Source organism: Thermobia domestica, chromosome 13 (genome assembly GCF_964235325.1).
Source record: "Thermobia domestica chromosome 13, izTheDome1.hap1.1, whole genome shotgun sequence".
Classification (NCBI taxonomy): domain Eukaryota; kingdom Metazoa; phylum Arthropoda; class Insecta; order Zygentoma; family Lepismatidae; genus Thermobia; species Thermobia domestica.
Window position 1 is genome coordinate 167471751 of NC_137466.1, and position 24371 is coordinate 167496121.

Below are 24371 nucleotides of genomic sequence, written 5' to 3' on the forward strand. Positions count from 1 at the left end.
CTCCCACATACTATGTAGTTCTGTGAAAAGTGCATTTGCCAACTACATAACTACGGAAAAACTCTTCTATCAAACATGAATGACTTATTGATAAGTAGAACAAATTTATGTGTTAGGTTGTATATTATTTAAGGCGTTATCCACAATTTTAATCCTACCTCGCCTTGGATATAATTATTTTTATTTCTCCATGTCTTATATTATCGTTACTTCCGGTTTTTTCCTCCCCAATTCTTGCTTTAGTCAACAAACGTAACACCGAAACTCAAAACAAACTCAAGTTATGTAGCAATCACATTATTTTATGTCCTGGCAACCCGACAGTTTTTCACGTCTCGCTACCCCTGGATAACTTTACATCATTTTTATAAGAACGTAGCTGTGATCTTGAGAACGGTTGCTTACTCTCGGAACATGAAGTTACACCTCCACATCAGAAGTTTTTGTGGGACATCTCTTTTAAATATTTTTAACATTTAACAGTGAGGGCAGCCATGTGCTGACCACACATCACCCCAAAGGCGTGAGTGCCACAAGTCAGCTTGAAGGCCATGGCCCCTAAGGGTTGCTGCTTCCGGAATTTATTTCTGCATATGATACCGGTAGTAGGGTAGATGCGGTAAGGCCATTTTCTTTTGTAGTTCTTTTTAAATATCCAGGAACCCTAATGTTTTGATCTCTTGGCCATGATGAAGTAGAAGTAATGTATGATCAGATTAGTGGCATATTGCATCAGGAAGGAACAGGTAAGGTTAACGCCGTAGAATGGGAGACTTCAACAGCGTAGTAGAAGAAGGAGCTGAGAATAAGGTAGTGGGACCGTTTGGACTAGGTAGAAGAAACGAACGAGGTCAAATGCTTATCGATTTCTGTAGGCAACATGATCTGGTGGTCATGAACACGTGGTTTAAGACAAGACAAACCAAGCTGTACACGTGGAAAAGTCCAGGAGATACGAAACGCTACCAAATCGATTACATTCTTGTGAAGCAACGTTTCAGGAATAATGTACGAGACGTGAAGACACTGCCAGGAGCGGACATTGATTCGGATCACAATCTCCTGGTGGCGGAAGTGCAAACCTGGTTAAAGTCGATCAAGAAAAATGGGAAGAGAAATCGAAAATGGAACTTGGAGTGACTAAGAAATATCGATGATAATGTGAAAGAAGAAATTGAAGAAAAATTTTGTGCAATGGGAGATGTGGTTGACAATATAGAGAATAGTTGGGGAAAAGTTAAACAGATTCTACTTGACACACTCCACAAAACACTGGCAGGATGGAAAGAGCACCGAGAAAACCATGGATAACTGAAGCAATGCTTAAGAAGATGGAAGAACGCAGAAGGGCGAAAAACACGGACATCAAGGAATACAGAAGACTGAATAATGAATTGAGAAGAGAGACAGTCAAAGCCAAAGAATAGTACATGGAACAGATATGTGAAGAAATAATGGAACTTCAACGGCGCGGCAGATATGATCTGATGTACCAGAAAGCACAAGAATTAGGAGGGAAAGCTAACTAAAGTATACGAACGTTCGGCATCGAAGATCAAGAAGGTAATGTAACCACTGACCATCAAAGAATCCTTAGAATTTGGGAGGAATACATCTGTATGATCAGAAGAACCCCCCAAAGATATTGCGATCGAAGAAAAAGAAGAGGTGGATGATGATGAAAAAGGACCCAGTATATTGAAAAGTGAAGTAGTACAAGCAATCAAAGACATACGAAGGAGAAAGGCCACTGGAGAAGACGACATACCAGTAGATTTGCTGAAGGGATTAGGAGACAACGCAATGAAAGTACTGACTTCACTTATTAACAAGATCTACCTGAGTGGAGAATGGCCAAAGGATTTTCTTGGTGTTATAATGATTGCATTGCCCAAGAAAAACCAAGCAAAGAAGTGCAATGATCACAGAACCATTAGCCTGATTTCCCATACTGGAAAGATTATTGCACGCATACTGAATAGGCGGCTGGAAAGTAAGATAGATGAGAGGTTAGAAGAAGATCAATTTGGATTCTGGAAAGGAAAAGACACCAAAGATGCTATTGGATTGATGAGAATTATATCAGAAAGAATTCTTGATGTAAAGGAAGAGTTGTGTTTGTGCTTCATCGACTGGCGAACAGCTTTCGACCGAGTCAATTGGACGAAACTTCTGAAAATACTTAAAGAAATCGGAGTTAACTGGAGAGACCGACGACTCATTCAAAACCTGTACACAGGACAACGAGTGAAGCTGCGCTTGAATGAAGGAGAAACCAATAGTGTGGAGATTGGAAGAGGAGCCAGACAAGGATGTAGTTTGTCGCGCTAATTATTCAACATTTACAGTGAATGTTTAATGAGGGAAGCATTAATGGGAATTGGAGATTTCAAGATTGGAGAGCAGATCATTAACAAGGTCAGGTATGCAGATGATACGGTTATAATAGCTAAAAGCGAAGGAGGACTACAGATGATGATTGACAAAATAGTTGACATTGGAAAACTATGGAACGGAAATTAACATCGAAAAGTCGAAAGTCATGAGAATATCTCGTGGAAACACGCCGTTACGGATCAGAGTAGAACAACGAGAACTTGATGAGGTCGATAATTTCAAGTACCTGGGAAGTATTTTGACGAGAAACGCTTACTGCACCAAAAAGATCAGGTCAAGAATTGCCATAACTAAAGAAGCATTCAACAAGAAAATATCACTCTTAACTAGCAGGCTCAATATTGGACTTAAGAAGTTGGTCAAGTGCTATATATGGAGCATTGGACTGTATGGTTCAGAGACTTGGACATTACGGAAGTTACCAGACTTCTCCATTGTACATTTTCAGTACATGTAGCTCCAATAGTGTGCAACACTGTACCACTAGACTTCACTGTTATATTTAGTGATAATAGTGCGTTTTAAATCTGTGCACACTTGTATTATGGTACTATTTATAATAAAATAATTTTAATGTTGAGTTGGCAACACTGCTTCACCTATGGCAAGACTGTTTATGGTTTTCGATAGGGCATATTGTTCTCATTATATTGTGCAACTTTTGTTTTGATTGCTTTAATGGTTTTGAAGATATTTACTTTAAACGTACACAATTCCATGATATAATTTTTTGGATATTCAAATTTTGAATCCCCATAGCTCCTATCCTTCTGGTCCATAGCACCTTAAATTTTGCTCATGTTCATTTCTCATGATGCTCTATCAGATGTGTTATGTGGCAATCAGATCTTAGCGACAACTTGTGACCCTCCCGTGTGAGAAATGTACAGGCCTTGTACAACCTGTTGATGTTTTCTTCTTTCGTCTATTTAAAAACATGGTTCAATTTATCACTGATACATTGATTTTATCATCCTGTATAAAAGTGTAGCAACGCGAGACTTTTCTCTGCCTTCAGTCTTTTGTTCATTACCAGTTTTCCGTAAAGCGATTGAAACATTCGATTTGCTTTGTTCTTCAAATGTGATTATTCTTGTTAACATCCCGGGCCGTTCCAAACACCTTTTGAATATTGTTTCGTAACAGGATTTATAGAGGAACGCTGCAGGGACGCATGTGAACAGTTTTCTTTCAGACACTGTGCTTATTGAGAGAAATGTCTGTGTGTGACCACGCACTCATTATCGACTATCACGTCAACTGCAGCTGAACTACAAAAGGTGTGTTGTTCTCTATTCTCTTCCTCTAATTTTCTTCCCTCACGTGTAATATTCACGCACAAATATCATCTATACTTTCATGTATGTGTAATCAGTCTTTCCTATTGTCTTTCGTGTTACTTATACATTTTTCTCGTGTCTGAATTGCTATTTCTGACATATCAACTTTCTGTTAAGTTGTCAACACTGCGTTCCAACTGGTAATCTTGTTTATGGTCATTCATACTCCTTGTTGTCTTATGGTTGGTACGTTAGTTATGGTTTCGTTACTTTCACTCTTTGCTAGATACTTCTATGCTAGTTTCACTGTCATATTGCCTTTCTCTCATTTCGGCGACATTCTAAGTTTTCTCTTTCCTACAGCCTTTCTATTTCAAGTGTGCTTTCGGAAAATACGTGAAATATACTTCGGCCTCACGCCTGCCGCCATTTTACGGAGAAAACCTTCCTTTGGGGAAAGAACTCTGTCCGCATGCAACTATTGAAAGATCTCGGCCACAGCACTTGTCTCTCCTCTTTCGAGGGAGGTACGGGAAAACACACAGACAGCAGCGCCAGCAGGGGCACACTTGAAATACATAGAATGGCTATAGTCCATAGCACCTTAAATTTTGGTGATCTCCATTTCTTTTGATGATCAAACAGATTGTCGTATGTTTGTATCGGATTTGAGCAACAACCATATGGATCTTCATTGTAAGGGGCACAAGAACAGATCTCGAGGACCGCTTGTACTCCACGAACCACAGCTTGAGAAACGAAGCCCTAAGAAATACCCAATTGTTTTGGTCGCAAAATGGGTACCGTATGAAATAGATCAGACTAAAATTTATATACAATCTTTCCAAAATATTCTAATTCTGTGAGTTTTAATTCATGAAATGTTTATATTTCGAAATTTCTTACCTGAAAAGTTATTAACTAGTACTGACAGCACAGATTAGATAAATAAAAAATTAATAAAACAAATAATTCCATGAAAAGTAATATTTGATTTTATTTATTTACTCATTCTGCAAACCATATTACATGTACATTTGTATAAAGTGCTATAGAACTCATAATATTTTTAAATAGATACAGTACCTTGAACAAATAAATTTAACAACTCATAAGCATACAATTTTGAAGAAAGTCGTAACATAAAATTACTTTTACAATCTACATAGTAATAATAAGAAGAATAGTAATATACATGGATTTATTAAACACTATTTGAATTGCTATATATATAAATCATTATCTAGTAAGTAGTATCATACATATAATAAATAATTTAATCATTTTTCGAGTTTATACAGTGAACTGCTTAGACATATAGCAGGTAGTAGTTTGCGCACTAAGTTGATTTTTTCATTATTCTTTATATAGACATGGTAGTTTATTAACTATTTTACACCCATATAAACAAGCATCTTTCCATATGAAGAAATTTGGTGATATACAGTAGATAAATCATTTCTTCCACGCTTAGGATACTTGTATCTCCATTTCTTATAATATTCTCTTATGTGATTCCACGTCATTTTAAGTAGTTTAAATATGTACAGTAAAGGAACTGTCATTGTATTCAGAAATGGAAAATTGTTTCTCAAAGCTTGAGAGTTTTGGCGAATTTGGTATCTTTCTTAGTACATTTTTTTTTATTTGAATACACTTTGAATTTCAGTGGCGAAGAAACTCAGAAGGAATTATAAAAAACAAATTATTATGCAGTAATAATACCGAATGAAAAATAATGGAAGCTATTTTCACTAAAACTAAGAGCTCCAGATTAAATATGTACTCGGAGAGTTGGACAAGAACTGAAGCAAATTTTTGAATTTATTCGGAATATTCGTTATACGTACGCGGAAGTTAACCTTGGTAAATTTTATACACGAGCAGTAATCTGGTGCACAGTAGAAAAAGGGGCTATTTCGACGCAACTCGGAAAGCAGAAAGCTGAATATTAAATTTGAGAGCCTACGGAATGTTCTCATGCTACCCTTTACCTAGAACCAGTCGAAGGAGACAAATGTTTCGAAATAAAGGATACATAATTTTATCAATTGATAGCTTTTTTTATTTATTTATTTCCTATATTATTTTTCTTGTAAATGTTATGGCATTGAATCTGCAATCAGAAGAAACATGTGTAATTCAATTAAATACATGTACAATATATATAGTATATTTTTTTTAAAAATGGGAAAAAGTACTCGAAAACTTTACGTATTTTCATAAGAAAGAACCGTTCCTTTGTTTGCTATAATTCTTAATTCTCTGAGTATACTTTCTTCGAAAATAAACCCACAATTCACTAGTAGAGTACATTTTTATTTTGAAGTTTCGCCAATTTGAACTGAAACTACACTATCTTAGAAGAATAGAATAAGAAGAAAAATATTGAATTTCTATCCAATTGCGATTCTAAGTCCAACTGTGCGGTACGTACCTAGTGAAAATATGGACATTTAATGAATGCTGTATAATACATAAATGATTAATTATTCTTAATTAATCCATTGAGGGGCTACCCTGCGGAGTTTCATTTTTGATTTTGCCGTTATAAAGGGGATCAAAGGCCCTATCGAGCACAGGCTAGTGGTTAGCATTCAAACCCGGAGGTCCCAGGTTTATATCGTTGGGTAATGGTGCTGCTCTGGGTTTTCCCACGATCCTTCCTCAATTCTATCAGTCGAATGCCGAGATAGCACCTTCAAATATGAATCTTGGACGACCTTCTTTTCCAAGTGTTGTTATTCTTGTAGACTGTTAATGATGTCAGTGTACACAAGCATCTGGCTTTACGTTAAACTGCAAATAACAGTTGTAATAATAAAGTATTTTTAAACAGAAGGCTGGAAGTTGAAACCAGGTCTGTATTTACAGGGGACCGGGCCCAGGGCGGCACTTTACAAAAATCGAAATTGAACTAAGGTATGCAGCTTTTCACAAGAGAGAAATTTAACAGAGATTACATCTCAACCTAGTTTTCTTTTTACGTTTCCTATAAAGTGTAGACTAATATTTATTAGTTTTAATAATTTTTTCTTTCATTTTGTACCCTAGAGGTGCACTATAATGTTTTGTCTTGCTTCTGCTTACACGCTACTGAACACGAACAAATAAAAGAAGGTCGAAAAATTTTCTTGGGACCAGGAGCGTAAAATACCTAAATAAAGCCTGGCTGGAACTCGAGCAGTCCAGTTACACTTACGCGCTGCATTGCTCCTACAGATATCAGATTCACTAACGCGCACACTATTTCTTCGTGCGAATTAACAGTACCTTGGAAAGGCTCTGCGAAACATAGCTTGCTAGGGTAAAGAAACAATGACACTTTTGTACGTTAATGTAGACAGCTAGATACAGATAGGAAAATCTCAGTTACAATGTTACACTATATCATAATTTTATGAATGTAGTGTTTAATCAGGCCAATAATGTCTGTTTAGACACTTTTGTCACTCACTGTTTACCGGATGCTCATATTACACAACAAATACACTGACTCAAATATTTAATTTATTAGAGAAAAATTCATTATAGAATGCTCGAATCAATAAATAATTATTTGAATTCTTATTCGTTTTCCTTTTCGAAATTCCCGCATTTCTCCAACTTTTCACATCTCCAGTCTGTCTGCTTTATTTGTATCAAATCTGCACAAATTATCTTTTTAATACTTTACTGCCGAAGAAGTTATAAATTTTCCTTATATGAAAATTTCCCCACACGATCGACCCCCCAAAGGTTCACGCATGCTGTGTCATTAATTTAAATTAATTATATCCGTATTTCCTTTGTTTTAAAGAAGGTGCAGAAAGCTGTCATACAAAATTCGTAAGTGAAATCATTGTGATATAGTGGTCAATTTGTTGTCTAGTTATCAGGTAAGTCGAGTGGTTGCGGATTAAGTTCATATCAGAGATTCTGACTAATCATATCGTGATTTCCTCCTTCATAGTAGACAAATTTCATTATTTATCGAAGAAATTCAATCAAGCAAAATTATTATTCGAATAATTTTAATAGCAAAACTAAATGTACAGTCTTGTTTTTAAAAAACGACCATCCCAAGAAACCGCAACATTCCGCAGATAAGATGGTTACAGTCTATCACGGTGCTTTTTCTGGTATGCTTTTGTTACATAAGGGTCATTATTACTCGTCACAAATTTCAGGCAAATATAATGTAAGACACAATCAATAGTGATTGCAATTTTACCGAAGTAATTTACTTATTACTATTGTTTTAGATTACGAAGTTTGCAGTAATATATATTTAATAAAATATTTATAGGTATAATAATTTTTTTATACAAGTAATATTGTAGGAAATGTTATTAGGAACAACATACGCTTTGAGAAGTATGATGTGACAATTACAAAATATACTTGAGTGTAAATTTTATATATTTTAATAGCTGAAAACAGTTAGGAATATATATTAAATCCCAGAAGGAAGACAGGCTAAAGAACATTAATAATGTTTTTAGTAACAATGAATATTATTCTTTTCAATACATTTTTAAAGCTTAAATCAACACAAAAAATAAATAGCACTATCAGAGGATATACTACTTTGTTCTTTATAGAACATAGCAAAATGTATTTTTTTTTTTTTTTTTTTTTTTTTTTTTGGGAACCTCATCAAAATACACAAAACATCCGTCGCGATAACTAAAAGGCGTAAAGAACAAATTCTACTTTAAAAACTACTTTAGTCTTTAACAAAATTGATGTAAATATCGCAATCACACACACACACATATATATATATATATATTTCAATCTAGTAACCTACAATTTTTCGAAAAGCTGTGGTTCGCAAATTCGCTGTTGGCAATTTTAGGGAGGTCGATTCCCATTGTGAACACTCATTTCATCATATGTTGAAGAATTATGAATGTTCGAAAATTTTAGATAATTTGAGCAACCTTTATATTCATCATCATCACAACTATTCTTTCATTGTAGGCAGGCCACTTGCCACAACCAAAAAGCTTTCATGCAAAAGGGTTTTCAGCTAACAATTTTGTTTTCACGTACGAATTTTTCTGTTTTGAACTCCACATATTGCTAATCAATTAATTAGAATTTTATACCCTTTTTCGACAAAGGCCAAATAAAAGATATTCTCGAAGTAAAAAAAAAAAAAAAAAAAAAAAGAATAAACATTATTACTATTTTTAGATCCCAAGTTAAACAAACAAAATAATATTAAAAAAACAAGAATATTTTTTTCTTCTACACCATATTCAACACAATATTAACCGCGCCGCACTCATTGAAGAATTTAAAAATTAAAAATCATGATTTGATCTTTGATTATTAACTTTATCCCATTTTCAACGCTTTGCATGAGTGTCGCAAAACAAAGCAACAAAATGTAGTATACTCCATCCTCGTAATCTCTCTGAATTGTAATTTATATTCTTCTCTTCTTTTGTTGCCTACGCCGCTATGTGAGACCAAGATTTTTATGTATGTAGTTTACTCACATTTAAAAGTATGGAATATGTGAACTTGACAAACGAACGGTGGGTGCGCCAGTTTACTGACTCCATTTACTAGCATACAATGACAGGACAATAGAATTGCTTCCTCCTGTTTTAACCTTAATGTCTATTTTTGTTTATGACTTCTTTTTTCATGGTGTAATAATACAGACAAAAACTTTTAGAAAGAAAAAAAAAATATAAATCAAGATAGCAAGATCCAAAAGCACGTTTAGAAACGTTTTCTATTGCTCATTTCCGTCTGTCTGCTTCGGTGGTCTCCTCCAATTCGTCGTTGTCAACAGCAGAACGAACTGAAAATCCATTTTTAAAAATCTGTATTGCGTTTTCAGTATCTGGTACATTACTACAAAACAACATAGTATAATGACTAGAACAAAGGGAGTAGTGTCAACTACAGGAATTGTGAAGGAATGTAAAATAGTTGACAAGTTTTAGGTACTCAGCTGGGTTAATGAAGAGCTGGAATGTGAAACAAAGAATATGAAAGGAAAGATATGTGTGCTCTTAGAAGCAAATATGGACTTACAGTATAATAAAGGGTTACCAAAAGAATCGTAAAATATTTCGTGTGGAATATGCGCTATACGAAGTTAATAATCGTACGAAAATTATAATATGAAGACTTCTGGCAGTTATATAAGAGTATATAATGATTGCCCAATGTTCAATTTTACGTCAGTTGGTTGATAGAATTAACGTTCCTGTTCAGCATCGATACTATGTAAGATAGAATCTATTGTTTGAGAAGGGATCCCAACCACTGCTTGGCAAGTACCCCATCGGGAATAAAACCCAGAACAGCGCGGATAACAAGCACGGACGTACCTATTAATATTACGAAGGATTTACTATTTATGAGGGTTTGAATCACTTCAAGACTCAAATCCGACCCTGCTGGCGAATGCACCAACTGATCAGTTCGTATTGAATAATACCTTCGCTATCAGGCTCTCTCATGCGAGAAAGAGATGGCCACACCACAGTTTTCTGAAATTAGGTATTCAGAAAACTACATGACTAAGGATTTAAGCAATTTCGCTCAATAGTAATAAAAGTAAACTATTACTTCGTTTGTATAACTTATTTCCTTTAGTAATAGTATTACTTATTATTATTCAGTTTACAGGAATTATATTTTCAAATATACGTTCTACGACCACTACATGCCTTTATGTGACTAGTTCTTAAGTAGCAATAACTATTTTCTTCCCCTTCATTGTATTTTAGATAGAACCATCCATTTTAAAACAATATTCTGGAATTATTAGACAGCTAAATAATTGTTTAAAATATTACTATTATGTTGAACATTAAGTGCCTGTGATTGAAAATAAAAACTTGTAACAATTTTCTTTTACTCTACTTTGTTATATCGTACTCTTGAACAGTGCAAAATACATATATTTATCTGTTACATAATGAACAGGAAAGAAATATCCTTTGATCTTTGTTAATGGTGCATTCAATCATTTGTTTCGATAGCATCGGGTTGTTGCAAAACTAATGCAGGATTTTGAACATTTCACACATGCATAAGACTACAAGTACGTCATATATCTTATTATATACTACATGAAACCTGTTCTTTTTGGATACACAAGTCAAAAGAAATACCTCTATGTCTTCGTCTGTTTTCAGGCCAGAAGATAGGATATCAAACAATTCTAATAACCAAATATGCATCGGTGGCGAAGTCATACAAACAACTGTAAACATTAATGAAGTGTGTGATACATGCAATGTGAACATAGAACAAAGTTGGTTTTGAAAATTCCATTGTGAACACTAAACCGTGGAAAATAAAAATCAGTTGTTGCTGCTGTTTATGACGATATACTGAAAACAATAACCGCAGCAGATCCACGGAAAAGACATGAATGGTTGTGGAGAACTTAAGCGTAGTATGGCATTTGGATAGACTAGGAAGGTAAAAAGGGTGGACAAATACATGCCGCACGAAATGCCTCAAAAACAAAGAAATCGGAATTTTAATTCTCTTCAACACTACTCCTGTGCGCAAAAAATCAGTATCTCTGATTACATTGAGACATGCGACGAGAAATGGATCTTGTATATGACAACTACCATCTTTTCACGATGGTTAACTTGCTTTCCACACCTAAAACCTTTCAAAAGCTGACGTCGAGTTTATGGTGCTTATAGGGTGTTCTGTAACTGCATTAATCCTTTACAGCTTACTCAATTAAGGTAAATCCATGTCTGTATCTTGCACGTCAGAAGGAAAGGTCTAATAATAATCTCACACAACAACGATGTGCATCAATGTCGCTGCTGAAGCACACATTAGGATTCTAAACTGCATTATCCAATCACGTTCTGCAAATATCAACCTTTCCATTACCTAGATAAGTTCTCATAGAGACTGCTCGGAAAGCCTTTTGAAGTACACTCGCTCCAGGATGTTTGTACAATACGCATAATAACTTTTTCTAATTAACTTTGTTTATATTGTTGTTTCTACGATAATTAATTTCGTTCAGCTTCAAGTAAGTTTTAGCATCTTAGACTTAGTTCAAAATCCTGCATTTATTTTCCAACAACGTAATACTACAAAAAAAAACAAAATGTAAACTCGGAATATATATATATATATATATATATATATAGTTAATATAAACAAATATGCCACTGTCATTCCTCTACACCGTTACAACATTACTTTTTTTTTTCTTTTTACAAAGAAGAAGCCGCGTGTATATTTAATGATATTATTATTATTATTAAAAGAAGAAAAAAACAATGATAATTTAAAGTTCTCGTTAGAAATGGTAGAAAGATAGCAGTTAGCATTGGATTTTATTCGCTGACAAACGAGATTTTGCTGTCAGTATTTGGAGTTTACATAGATTTGATGCTCAAGTTAGCATTTTGAGTTTCGTTGTTTTCTGCACGGTGACTTATTGGTAATGCGCCCGTCTTTGATGTTACCAGTCTGCAATTTCATTTCAGTCCATGTTTATGGAGACAGCCGTGAATTTTCTCTTGGCCTTCTGTTTCCTCCCATCATTTTTATTCTGCCAACTTTGAGAACCATTCATTTGTGTGTATCAACAGTCTTTTAGCATACCAGGCGTAACTGCAGGACAACACTACTAACAATTTATTCTAGTTTCTTAAGAAGAATCGGAACTGTTGGAGATCAACAGTATTTCCTCACTGTTGTCATTTGTTTTTAAGTCTGAGGTTATAAAGCATGATAAATGTGAGTTTCAATTTTACAGAAAATATAGTATAACTTTATAGCGTCTCTATGTTTAAATCAATAATTTCCGTCCTTCATTTGATCACATCATTCACAAAGAGAACTTATCCGATTTTAACTAAATTTGGCATCGAGGTAAACCCTGGCTCGCTTAGTAGGCGTGTGAAATATCTTCCTCTGTAGAACTTTGGTTCCCGAATTATGAGCTATGAAATTTAGGGATTGGACAATTGCAATGATGGCAAAGTCTTTGTATTGAAATAAACTTTAAAATTACTCGTGAACATTACCCAACAAAATGCAACTTCAGGGTGGTTTACCTATATCCTACAAAAATTAGGTATGTTTAAATGCAGTGTGTAGTTATAATAAACGTTTACTACAATCAAAGGAGGACGATTTCTTCTGCAACAAGGAAACTCTCTAAACTAAAACTATCCTCTTGTAGCTTGGTAATAAAACTACTACGACTCTTTTTGAAATTTAATAATTCACTTTCCAATCGTTTATATATATAAACGAAATATACATATATAACAAACGTTATAACGTTATATATATACAAAACAATAAAAATACGTAATATATTAGCAAAGACAATGCAAGCTGAGGAATCAAGAAAGTGTGAACATAAGTAATTTACTAGCATTAGTCTATTTATAAGTGGTAAATTCGAGTACATGCAAAATATGCCTCTGGTTTGGTTTAGTTTGCTTATAGCTTAATATGTTTTCACAGTAAGTAGAATATATGATACAGTTTTTCGTGAGCTCTGAAAAACATGTATTACCATCGGGAATCGAACTTACAATCGAGACGGGACACTATCTATAGTAAACTAGGAAAAGCATGCATTCATCCATGCCCATTTGGATTATATTCTATAACTGACTTATTTTGGCCTTCTCTTCTATTGCCATTTCATAACATCCATTACTATTTTCATTTTCACAAGTATAATAAATTTTCTTTGGCATTATCAGTGATGTATTTGGAAGGTTAGCGCAAGTAATAGAATCCCAGTCAAGTTTCGTTGTTGATGAAACTGGAAACCTAATTAAATTAGGATGCACTTAACTGCTGTGTAAATTGTCAGAAACAACGCGATGGAAGCCATGTACTGACCACCAATCAAATGAAACCAATCAAGTGGTCTTAACTTTTCCTAGATTGTAACAGCATGAAGTTCAGTTTGAGTATTTTCTCAATTCAAGTTAGGACCCGAACATCATATCACTGGAAAATATTTTCTTTTGTTGAATAGATACTATGAAAAACAGAAGTTCTGAAAGCAAATTATTTTCCTCGTAACTCCTGCCAAATTCTACAGGAGTTTCGATAGTACAACGCTGATTATCATCTCCTTCTGTCGTTTATCCACTTTCATGAAATAAAAATGTGAAAGAAAATAGAACGAGAAAACTCACGGGATCAGTGTTGTCCACCACAAACTCACATGACCTGGGATGGATACTAGGACTCCTCGCGTTAGAGGTAAGCGCTCCACCACTTTCAAAAACATTTTTAAGCATTTATTATACAGGGTGGTAGGTAACTCCACCGACAAACTTTGGGAGGCGATTCCTTATACGAAATGAAAGAAAAGAAGTTCTAATAAACATGGGTCGAAAAATGCCTCCTTTCAGAGTTATGATCCATTGAAAATTCGAAAAATCATTTTTTAAAACTCTCTAACTTAGAAACTGTAGGACCTATCCCAAGCGGTTTAAGGAGTTACACAGGAACTAGTACGCGATCTATCTAAATATCCATGTTTTACCATTCTCCGTTATCGGCGAAATGAACGCGCCATTAGTACTTAAAGGAGTATCCCTATACCTCAACTTCCTTTTTACAGTTCGTTTTGCCGATAACGGACCACGGTAGTATATAGATATTTAGATAGAGCGCATACTAGTTCCTTTGTAATTCTTTAAACCGCTTGGGATCGGTCCTGTAGTTTCTAAGGCAGAGGGTTTCGAAACGTGAATTTTCGAATTTTCGGCGGTTCATCTGAAAGGAGACGTTTTTCGTCCCATGTTTATTATAACTTTTTTTCTTTCATTTCATATAAGGAATCACCTCCCTAAGTTTGTCGGTGGAGTTACCTACCACCCTGTATATTTCTTAGTTCAAAGTTAGAAGAATAAACTTCAACAAAGTAAAACTAAGAAAATTATAGAATATACTACAATTTGTGAAAGCTTATTACAGGGAAACAATATTACAGCACTTCAGAAATCTCATTTATATATGAGAACAAATACTCATACTGAAAAAAAAGAAAAAAAAAAAACACTTTCCTTTACACACAGTAAGAACCACTATCAAATCACTAAAGCGTCAATAAATGGTTTCCAGAATTTTCGTTTAACCTAATTTACCTCAAACATCTTTTAGAGTTCATTAACAACTAACCTCTACAACAATTACTATCTGTAAATATCGTATTCTTTGTAAACGCCAATTACATAAATGTCCTTTAAAAAATGTATATTAATTTGCAGTTACTGGAGTGCTCACATTTAACAAATAACAACAACACAGTCATTCTGGTTTATGCACAATCACCATTTCAAATTCATAAACATTTTACTTTTCATTATAATAACCAATAAGATCACTAGTACTAAAACTGAAGAAAGTCCCGTCAAACAAAACCACTTCATCCATTTGGAGGCCGGTGTGCAAATTTAAGATTGCCATGCAACAATACCAATAATAATACCCAAAATAACAATCAGCAAAACTAGCAATATGAATTTCTTCTTCCTTGCTTTCGTCTGGTAGTTACTTGCCTGATGCAACTGTGTTGCTCCTTCTGATACAAACGTTTCAGTCCTCTCAACATTAGCTTCAATGCTATCTATTACCTCTCCCTGCTCATGAACGATTGCACCTAATTCTTTGAATATCTGGTTTACATCGTTAATATCACTTTCTAATTGGCTAATTGCTTGTTCCTGTTCTTCTAACAGTTGAAGCTGCATTGCATCTTGCATCTGCATTTGTTGGCGCTGTTGAGGATCTTGAAACTCAATCAACTGCTCCTGTTTGGGAATTCCAAAAGGATCATAACCTGAATTTGCTCTTGCCTTTCGGACTTCTTCTTTCTCCTTCTGAGCAGCCTGTCTCTGCGTATTTTGGAATGTATTCAATGTTGCTGTAAATTCCTCAGCCAAACGCTCTTTCTGCATTTTGTATTGTCTCTGGTCTGATGCCGACGCTGGTGCTGGAATATTAGACAAATCCTTCAAATTTGCACTTGTATCCTTAGCGAGCTGCTGAGTATAATGTTGAATCTGATGCAGTTGCTGTCTTAGCTCCTGCGAATCTCTGTGTGTGCCAAGTTGACTTACCATTTTTTGCATGGATAAAACATTTTGAGATATCTTCTGAATGTTAGTGCCAATTGTCTGAGATAACCTCTCAAAGTCTTTCTCCCTCCCTGGTCCTCCACTATGGTACGATGCGAAGTTGTAACCACCCTCCATTGTTTTTCTTCAATGTGTCACAAGACAGTTAATAGATACTAACAAATGACCTTAAACTAAGTGGTACGTAGTTTCACTTAGACGCAGCGAATCTTCACAGCTTAAAATGGAAATTGATCACTGAGCCACTGTGCCGCCAAGATGTATTAGCATCTGATCTGCGAAAGAATAGGATTTGCACATGTAGTAATATGCTTTGCTACTCACAAAACATTTTTTAAATACACTATTAAACTATATATTTTGCTGACATTGATTTTCCTTAATGTAACATTTTAAAGGTAGTATCTGAAGTAGTTAATTCTGCTTGAATAAGAAGAATGGCATCTGTGTTTATCGAGTTTGTATTTCAATTATAACCTGCGTATATACTAATCAACTTTGTCTGGTTTATTCTTATCTTGATTATTTTCTGTTATATAATGTCCTAAAGTGAGAGAAAGATCATGTACATCTTAGTAAGTGTTTCCTTTACATGAATGTATGGCACTTCAGATATTTTGGATGCTTACCAGCTATCTATCAATGGAATGCATTTAGAATAAGAACTTGAAGACTATATTATCGGAATAGACTTCTCTTAGAAACACAAAAATAATAGTTTTTCAGAAAGTCATAGGTCACGTTAATTGTACGAGAAATCTCACTTTCAATCATTAGAACAGTACAAAAACTCCAACTTGGACAAATTTCATTGGTATATAGTACAGTGCATTTCTCTGTTGAATCTAGAGCAATTTAAAAATAAGGTCTAAGTCTCTGCCTACTTCGATAATGTAGTAATGTGGCGAGCCTTTGAATCCTTATTCTAAAGCCGGTAACCATTCGTATTATTAGAAGTGTTACACATTCATCTAATCTAATGTTACACATTTATTAACAATTTAATATATTAATGTGTTCTCTGCGCACCGTATCTGAAGTGAATTATAATGCTCATATTAAGGAAAAAAGAACATTACTTCTTTCTTCTACTTGTCAGAATTAGTCGCAACAGTCTATTGAGATGAATGAGTAAAAGAAGTCTGAATGTAAAATATTTATGATACTGAAATCAATATAGTAAAGACATGGGGGAATGTGCAAGTTACAGTATTCCTTCTTAAAGACAGCGACCTGACACATATTTAATCTAACTGTTAAATATGTGAAACACTTCGTTGTTTGATTCTGTAAGGGTTTTCCTGTACGGTTTCAACCATTTATTCTCTGGCCTTGTTTACCAGTTTTTAAGCCATTCACATAAAGATCGAATTACTTAAGCATTTCCAGTGGGAGAGTCTACAAATTTAAAATTTGAGCTTAGTCGTTCGGAGTCCACTTTAAATTGTAAGTCCACGTCTCATAGCCTTGGTGCTAAAAGGGTCGCTCAATTTTAATCTAACCAGCTTCATAAAATTATTTTTGCACTTTTGGTATTAAGGTTCTACAATTGGAGTGACCTCTTGATAAATTGGTCCTTTATGTAGATTTTTTTTTAAAAATATTTATTATAGTGATCTCTTTATGGAAGAACTGATGATTTAGCTATTCTTCTGTGTACAGTATGACTACAAGAATCTCACATTGTTAGTGTATACAGAACAACAGTTATATATATATATATATATATATATATATATATATATATATATATATATATATATATGTGTGTGTGTGTGTGTGTGTGTGTCTTATTTCATTTTTAGAGCCTTCGCACTAGAAATGCAAAATGTGTTTCCTTATCAAGTGATTCAATCTTCACCTGGCGAATAAGATCAGAATAAGTGGTAGAAACCGCACAATACCTTCCATCTTAAACTGGAAAATTGTATAGGAATGAAGCATGATATTTAGCCCAACTACAGAGATACTGAGAGCTAAGACTTAATAGTTTTAAGTTGAGAGTACATTTTTAGCACCAAGCCTGAATAATATGTGGGCCTATGGCTAACCAGTGTGAACCTGACATCGTTTGTTGAGCGAAAAGTCAAACCCGAGATTCATATATACAAAGAATGATATAAAGTCATAAAAGCCCCATGGATCCCTACAGAGATAGATCCTTAAGAAGATGGATGCAAATGCACGAAAGAATTGACGAAATGAAGAGATTGAATAACAAGTAAACCCACGTGGGTTGAAACATAAATGGTTAAAACGCACACTCAAATGGGTTGAGACTGAACCAGAAACCATTCACACAAAAGATGAGTGTATTTTTACTGTTCTGTCGTCCAATCCTAAATGGTAAATCGAACTCATTTACGGGCAGATAAGTATAGACAAATAGAGGGCGACAAAATCTAATCTTGAAATTCGGTTCACAAATCTTGTTGAGCACATAAATTGAGAAAAAGTTTTAGTATTTTTTTATTTCTCCAGTTTCTTAGTGGTCAAACTTGCGTGGCTGACGTCATACCCCGGAATTGTTATATATATACACATATTTAAACGAGCGTTGATAAGCAGCAAAATGAATACATACAATTACTGCCATTATATGATGCTACTGAAAACATATTTTTCAAATAGATTCTCAAGACATTCCAATCTGAGATGACTTACCTATATCTATTTTATTTCCTAACTTAAGAGGTTTGATTAGAAAATAAGGAACATGAGCATAAATCTTAACAGAATAGCATTGTCTTCATACAGTCCGGCAATCATAAATTTCGAGCACAAAATTAATTGCAGTGCCGAGTAGGCTAAAAGAGACGGTGATGATGAAAAATGAATGAAACGGTGGAAAGAAGAAAGCAGGACGAAAGGGAGAACCCTGAGGAAACCCACGTACATGGTATTTGTCCACCAGCCCACTTGGCGCGAGCTGGGATCGAACCAGCGACTCCATGCCCCAGAAATGAACGTTCTACCACTGAACCATTGCGGCCCGTTGCAGATTCCTTGAAGTGGCACCCCTACGGAGATGTGAAAAGTATTTCTATGCCTCTTAACTTCGTCAGGCAAACATGGTGAAAAACAAATATACGAATCGTCTAATTTTCGGTAGACTATTAACTGAAAACTTCAAACTCTGATCAACTGGAAGTCTGAACACCCCCAATCTACCCATAATTTTAAATTTGAAAGAAAATGTGTACTCACCCCACTAATGAACTTAAGGAGATTTCAGTATTAGTCAATGATCAAAATTGCTTCCTATAGGTCAAGTCATTCAGATTTAAAGAAAAGCTGTAAATGTCTTTTTGGTATTCGACTCAAATAAAAAATATAGACCTTCAAAACTATGATTTCTCAGTAGGCTACTGATTTTATATTCATTACAAGTAAGATTATTCTTACACTGTATATTCTACAATAAAAGCTCAATGTAGGGGATTTTACATAACGGGAAAGTTACTTTACATATAACATTCCATTCAGTTCGATGCTTTAAAAAAATGACCATTTTTTATATGAAAAATAAGAGAAGCTTTACAAAGAGTTTCAAAATATATATACAACCAGTAAAACGAAGTGTTTAGCTTGAGAAGTCGATACAAAACAGAGTTTTGATGAGGAGAAAAGATTTATCATATTTTCTACCGACCTTTGATTATCGATAAATGATTTGACATTACATTTGATTTTGTCTGGAAGAGAATAAATATATATATGCACTGAGGCTAAGGGAGACAGATGAGGATGAGATGGATTGACGAAAATGGGAGGAAACGAAAGAACACTTAGAAATCGCATCTACATAGTGTTTGTCCATCAACGAGAATTAACTATTCAACTTGTTCCAGCCTCAGTACCACCCTTAGTACACACCTATTTAACTCCCTCGTGGCTATATGGTTAGCATAGGCGCCTTCTGTATGTCTATATGTAGGCCCTGTTCTATTATTTTAATAAGTTAAAAATTCTATAAATGAGTCTAATTCATTTTTATAATACAGAGGAAATATACACAATAGAGTCAATAGAGTTAATATTATTTTTTCTTAAAATAAATAAATGGTTACATGCACTTATTAATTTTCCAAGTATTATTTGGAAAGTGCGCAAGATTTATCTGTTTTTCGTTTTTCTATATCACTATATACAGTGTTAACTGCCTTGACACACTGAAATGGTTTACATTGGAAATATGTCATTTACAAGATGAATTAAGTTTTAACAAAATCGAACATCCGCTATTTAATATATAAAAAATAATTTCAAGTTGTTTCTAATAAGACAAATGAAACAACCTTAAAGCGCTCGAACATATTGAAGAAAACCACTGATTACGCAATCTCCCTTACACCGCCTAGAGAAAGTTATACATAGATTGCCAGATTTGTTTGAACAAGACTGCACATATTTCTACTTTATAGTACATCGGGTCAAAATTTTTATATATTGCATATGGGGAGCTCAGAGGTCACTGTAATTTCCCAAATTATTGCAGCATACTAGTGTATCCTATGTCGTAAGAACAATAATCTAAAACTTACCTATTATGGGCAGCACAGTGGCTCCGTGGTAGAGTGCTCATCTTTGGTGCGAGGGGTCCCTGGGTTGATCCCAGGTCATGTTTGTGGTGGAAAACATCGTGTCCCTGAGTTTTCTTGGGTTACTCACGTTTCCTCTTACATTCTCATTTCACGTATTCTTTTATAATCACTCTGTTTTATTAATCATCCATTTCCTTTATCCATAAGCGTGGATACTACTTACGAAAAAAGAGCAAAGCAACATTTTGAAAAGTTGGAATATATATATATATATATATATATATATATATATATATCTTTCTGTAAATATTAACGTTACAGACGCACTTGGATAAGGCTTGTGAAATCAGCAAAGCTAAGAAATGTCGGATCCGGGCAGAGGAAAGATGGGTGCCTGTTCATTCTCACCAAATGGTGTTGGCATTGCAGCATCTACCCAACACATTGAGGACAACTGTGGAGATACTTGAAAGAAAGAACTAGCGGACTCTGGTCTAGGAAGCCTCCCATTAACGATGAGGGGAGCCGATGTGCTGATTACACATCACCCTACAAGCACTCTGCCCTGACTTCCTATAGGCAGTTGCGCCAGGAGTTTAGAGTTTCTTTTTCGTTTTTCGTAAATAGTGAGTAGGTATAGAAATAAAAAAAATCTATAGTACTGTTTCCCATGTTTATGCCTTATAGGCTAAAGGAGAGGGATGATTAATATAATAATAATTACTACAATTACTTGTTCTATTCGCAGCAATTATACAACTTGAACACATGTGATCTCAAAATCGGATGTAAAGTATCAAATGTTAAGTATGAATCTAATTATGCGCAACGTCAAATTAAAGGAACAAAAACTACGTTTTGACTACAAATAAAATCCACAAGTACCAGTAGTACAACAAAATAGATAGATCTTCTTTCGAACTTATGCATGAACAATCATAATAACCAAAAATTTTAAGAGCGCCTTTGTGGCTATATAGTTTACGCGTGTTGGGTGCGTGAGACCCAAATTCGAATCACGGTGGGGGCTTATGTGGTTCGGATCTAAATTAAGTAGTAGGTCCAAATCTCGTATGACCTCTCGGAGTTCAAAGGGATGCTACACTCCAAACCACCTATCCAACTTATCATCTTCCTACAGCAACCAAATAGTGCGGAGCAGACTCTGAATTTGAAGGATACAGCAATGATTAAAATAATTCAACTTGCTTTTACTAGAACAACTCTACATTAATTTCTCACAATTTGACATTCGCCATGATGGATAAGTTTAAGTCTCTAGTTCGGGCTCCAAGCTCTATTTCTTTTCCACGAAATCCATCCGCGACTTTGGGATAAACAAATATATTTTACATAGTGTTAAGGTACTTGGGTTCGAAACGAAGAAATGTTACGATATATTATATTATAAAAGTAATTTAACTTAATTTTATTAACATCATCATTTGTGTTTATTAAGCTTTATTATCTTGCAAAGATTTAAAAAGAAATTATGTCACAAAGTTTATTCACATTAATTATGATACCTGTTTACTTTATGAAACAAACTACTGCAAGCTAATACATTACATCAAAAGAATTTACATAATAAGACTGTTAAATAACTGTCACTTAATCAGCGTTTTAATTTCAAAAGTGTATCGCAGCAAATGTATGAAATATTGTAAAATCATTGTACTCATTCTTTCCAGTAATTTCTTAGATTGACAGAATTTAAAATATCTGGAATTTTGTGTCCTGGAATTTTAAGGGTTTTTGGTCAGCAGAATGTTTTTCGTCAACTGAGGTCCCACGTGCCTACTGACACCGTTGTTGTCCGGAAACTTCTTTGAAATCTGCAATCTCACGTTTTTCGGTCATATAAAATGATTCCTTCAAAATCTGGGAGAGGAAGAAGAAAGAGAGAAGCGGAATGTGACGTTAAGTGAGTCGCTGAAGTAAAACCTCAGAGTAATTTCAGAGTAGAGATAGACTGTAGAACCAGCCAGATCTTAGGAGTTATACATATCGCATTTCATGACTTAGATTTAACATTACGATAATTGCTGAACACGAACTGTGCTTAAGGGATTTAAGAAGGACTTTTGTTACTTTATGCATTTGTCATCAAACATTGTACATCCTGGAGGACATTTTTATATTGACCGAAAACAGAGGTATGGATTTGGACCTTCTGGACTACAAGGAGCCAGCATCACACAGGTATGGCACTTTATTGGCCTAATTCCTTTATTATTATCGCCACAAATTCCAGATAACTAAACACAGTCAATCCAACTCTCTCAATGAAAGTATTGTGGTGTAAGAAAAAAAATATTCTTAATACATTAGATTAACATGAACACAAAGTCTTTACTATCTCCCATGTCGACACCAATAATCACTACTCTAATTGAATTCAGCTTACATGTTGTACAATTAAGCTCAAATTTTAGGAACGTATTTCAAAGAGAAAACTAAGATACTTCTCTTGTTTAGTTTGGTTATTACTCAAAAGCTTCAATCCCCGTACACAGACTAAATTTAAGTAAGGCAGGCTAACAATAGCAACAAGTTTCTACATCTTAATTATTAAAGGACATAAATTGGCGTATATTAATATTTAATTTTTTGCTAGGATTTACCTATAAATACGTTTTGAGTAAAACCAAATTGTGGAATTTTAAAAATACAGACAATGGACTAATTTTGATACACCACTTAAAATCTCGCTACTGGATGTAGAAAAAAGAACAAGGAAGCAAATTTAATTCATCATTATAATTACCCATGCTCCTTTAAATTGTTCTCAACTCAATGCTCGATGGTAATCACCACTAAATCAAAATATTTCGCGAATGACTAATGAATTATAACACATACTAATGATTACTGAATATTATAAATTATAAAATAAATGGAATGCAAAGAGCACTTCAGAAAAATTCAAAATCTGGAGCTTCCTCCATCAGTGCCCTCGCCTAAAAAATATAACTATCATTTCAATAGCTATTTTGCCCCCTTCCTCTGATTAATAAAAACATTCTATGAGTTCTAGTGTCCTAAAACCATTCCACTGATATTCCAGTTGATCTGAAACTATTCAGAAAGTTGTGCACAACAAGTCACTGTTATTTAAGGCTGAACCGACAAGATGCTAGCATATACTTTTACTAAAATGTACACTGATTAAATTGTAGAAAATTCATTAACTACTGTTAATTCACCAATTATACTCTAACTTTTACACTTAAAAGGAAAAGTACATATTATGATAGATTAACAACATCAAATCAAACATCATTCATAACGTACAAATGCTTACACCTTTACAGCTACCGGACCTTAGTTAACTACGCGAAACGTTGCCAAATATTAATAAAAGACAATGTTTTGTTTCACTGGTTGTATAATACAGAGACTATGAACATCAATTAGCTGAAGTCTGTAGAAATACGAATCACATGAAGCAATTTTAATTATTGTACATATATTTGTTTCCTAATAGAACTATCTATGACAGATTCTACTATCTGTTAAAATGCCTAAATTTTTAGAGTTCGATCTATAGAGTTCAGTCCTATAGAAGATAGTGTACGTACAAGAACTGAATAAAAATTAATGGCACCATTGTTATAATTCGCATGAGGCTTTATGCATAGGAGAATACTTGCTACATTCCTGCCATGTAATCATCTCTCATCTCTATCACTTTCTGCCACATGTGTGGAAAGCGTCGCACACCGTCAGCGCGTCAATATTTGTGAATGTCCCGCGGAGACCGGCATATAGAAAGAGATGGACTTCTCTTTTGTCGTAGTGCTTCCCGCGAAGTGGGTCCTTCATTTTGGCGAAGAGGTATTCACGAAGTCTCTGAAAACATTGTTGTGCACTGCACTCAAGTACCACTTCAATCTTAATCCACTCACTTTATTAGTCTTTCCGAAACACATTGCTATGGCGCTTCCATTTTCTTTCTCTACTTTACAGCACTGCTGCTTTTGAGTGAATAATACACAGATTTTACCATTCGCCTCACATTCCCTTATGAGCTACAGAAC

At 34.5% G+C, this 24371-nt stretch overlaps 1 protein-coding gene across 2 annotated transcripts in view; it reads right to left on the minus strand.

The window, feature by feature from the left end:
- Positions 1-24371, minus strand: part of LOC145668717 (syntaxin-12-like) — an 80614-nt gene that overhangs the window by 38644 nt on the left and 17599 nt on the right. The window contains exon 3 of one of the 2 annotated variants that reach the window (XM_081736826.1): positions 12880-16062. The exons of the other annotated variant lie outside the window; for it this stretch is intronic. Coding sequence (XP_081592952.1) covers positions 15104-15904 — 801 coding nt within the window. The 5' untranslated portion in view covers positions 15905-16062 and the 3' untranslated portion in view covers positions 12880-15103. Of the gene's footprint in view, positions 1-12879; positions 16063-24371 lie in introns of those variants that run through there. 2 annotated transcript variants of the gene reach the window in all.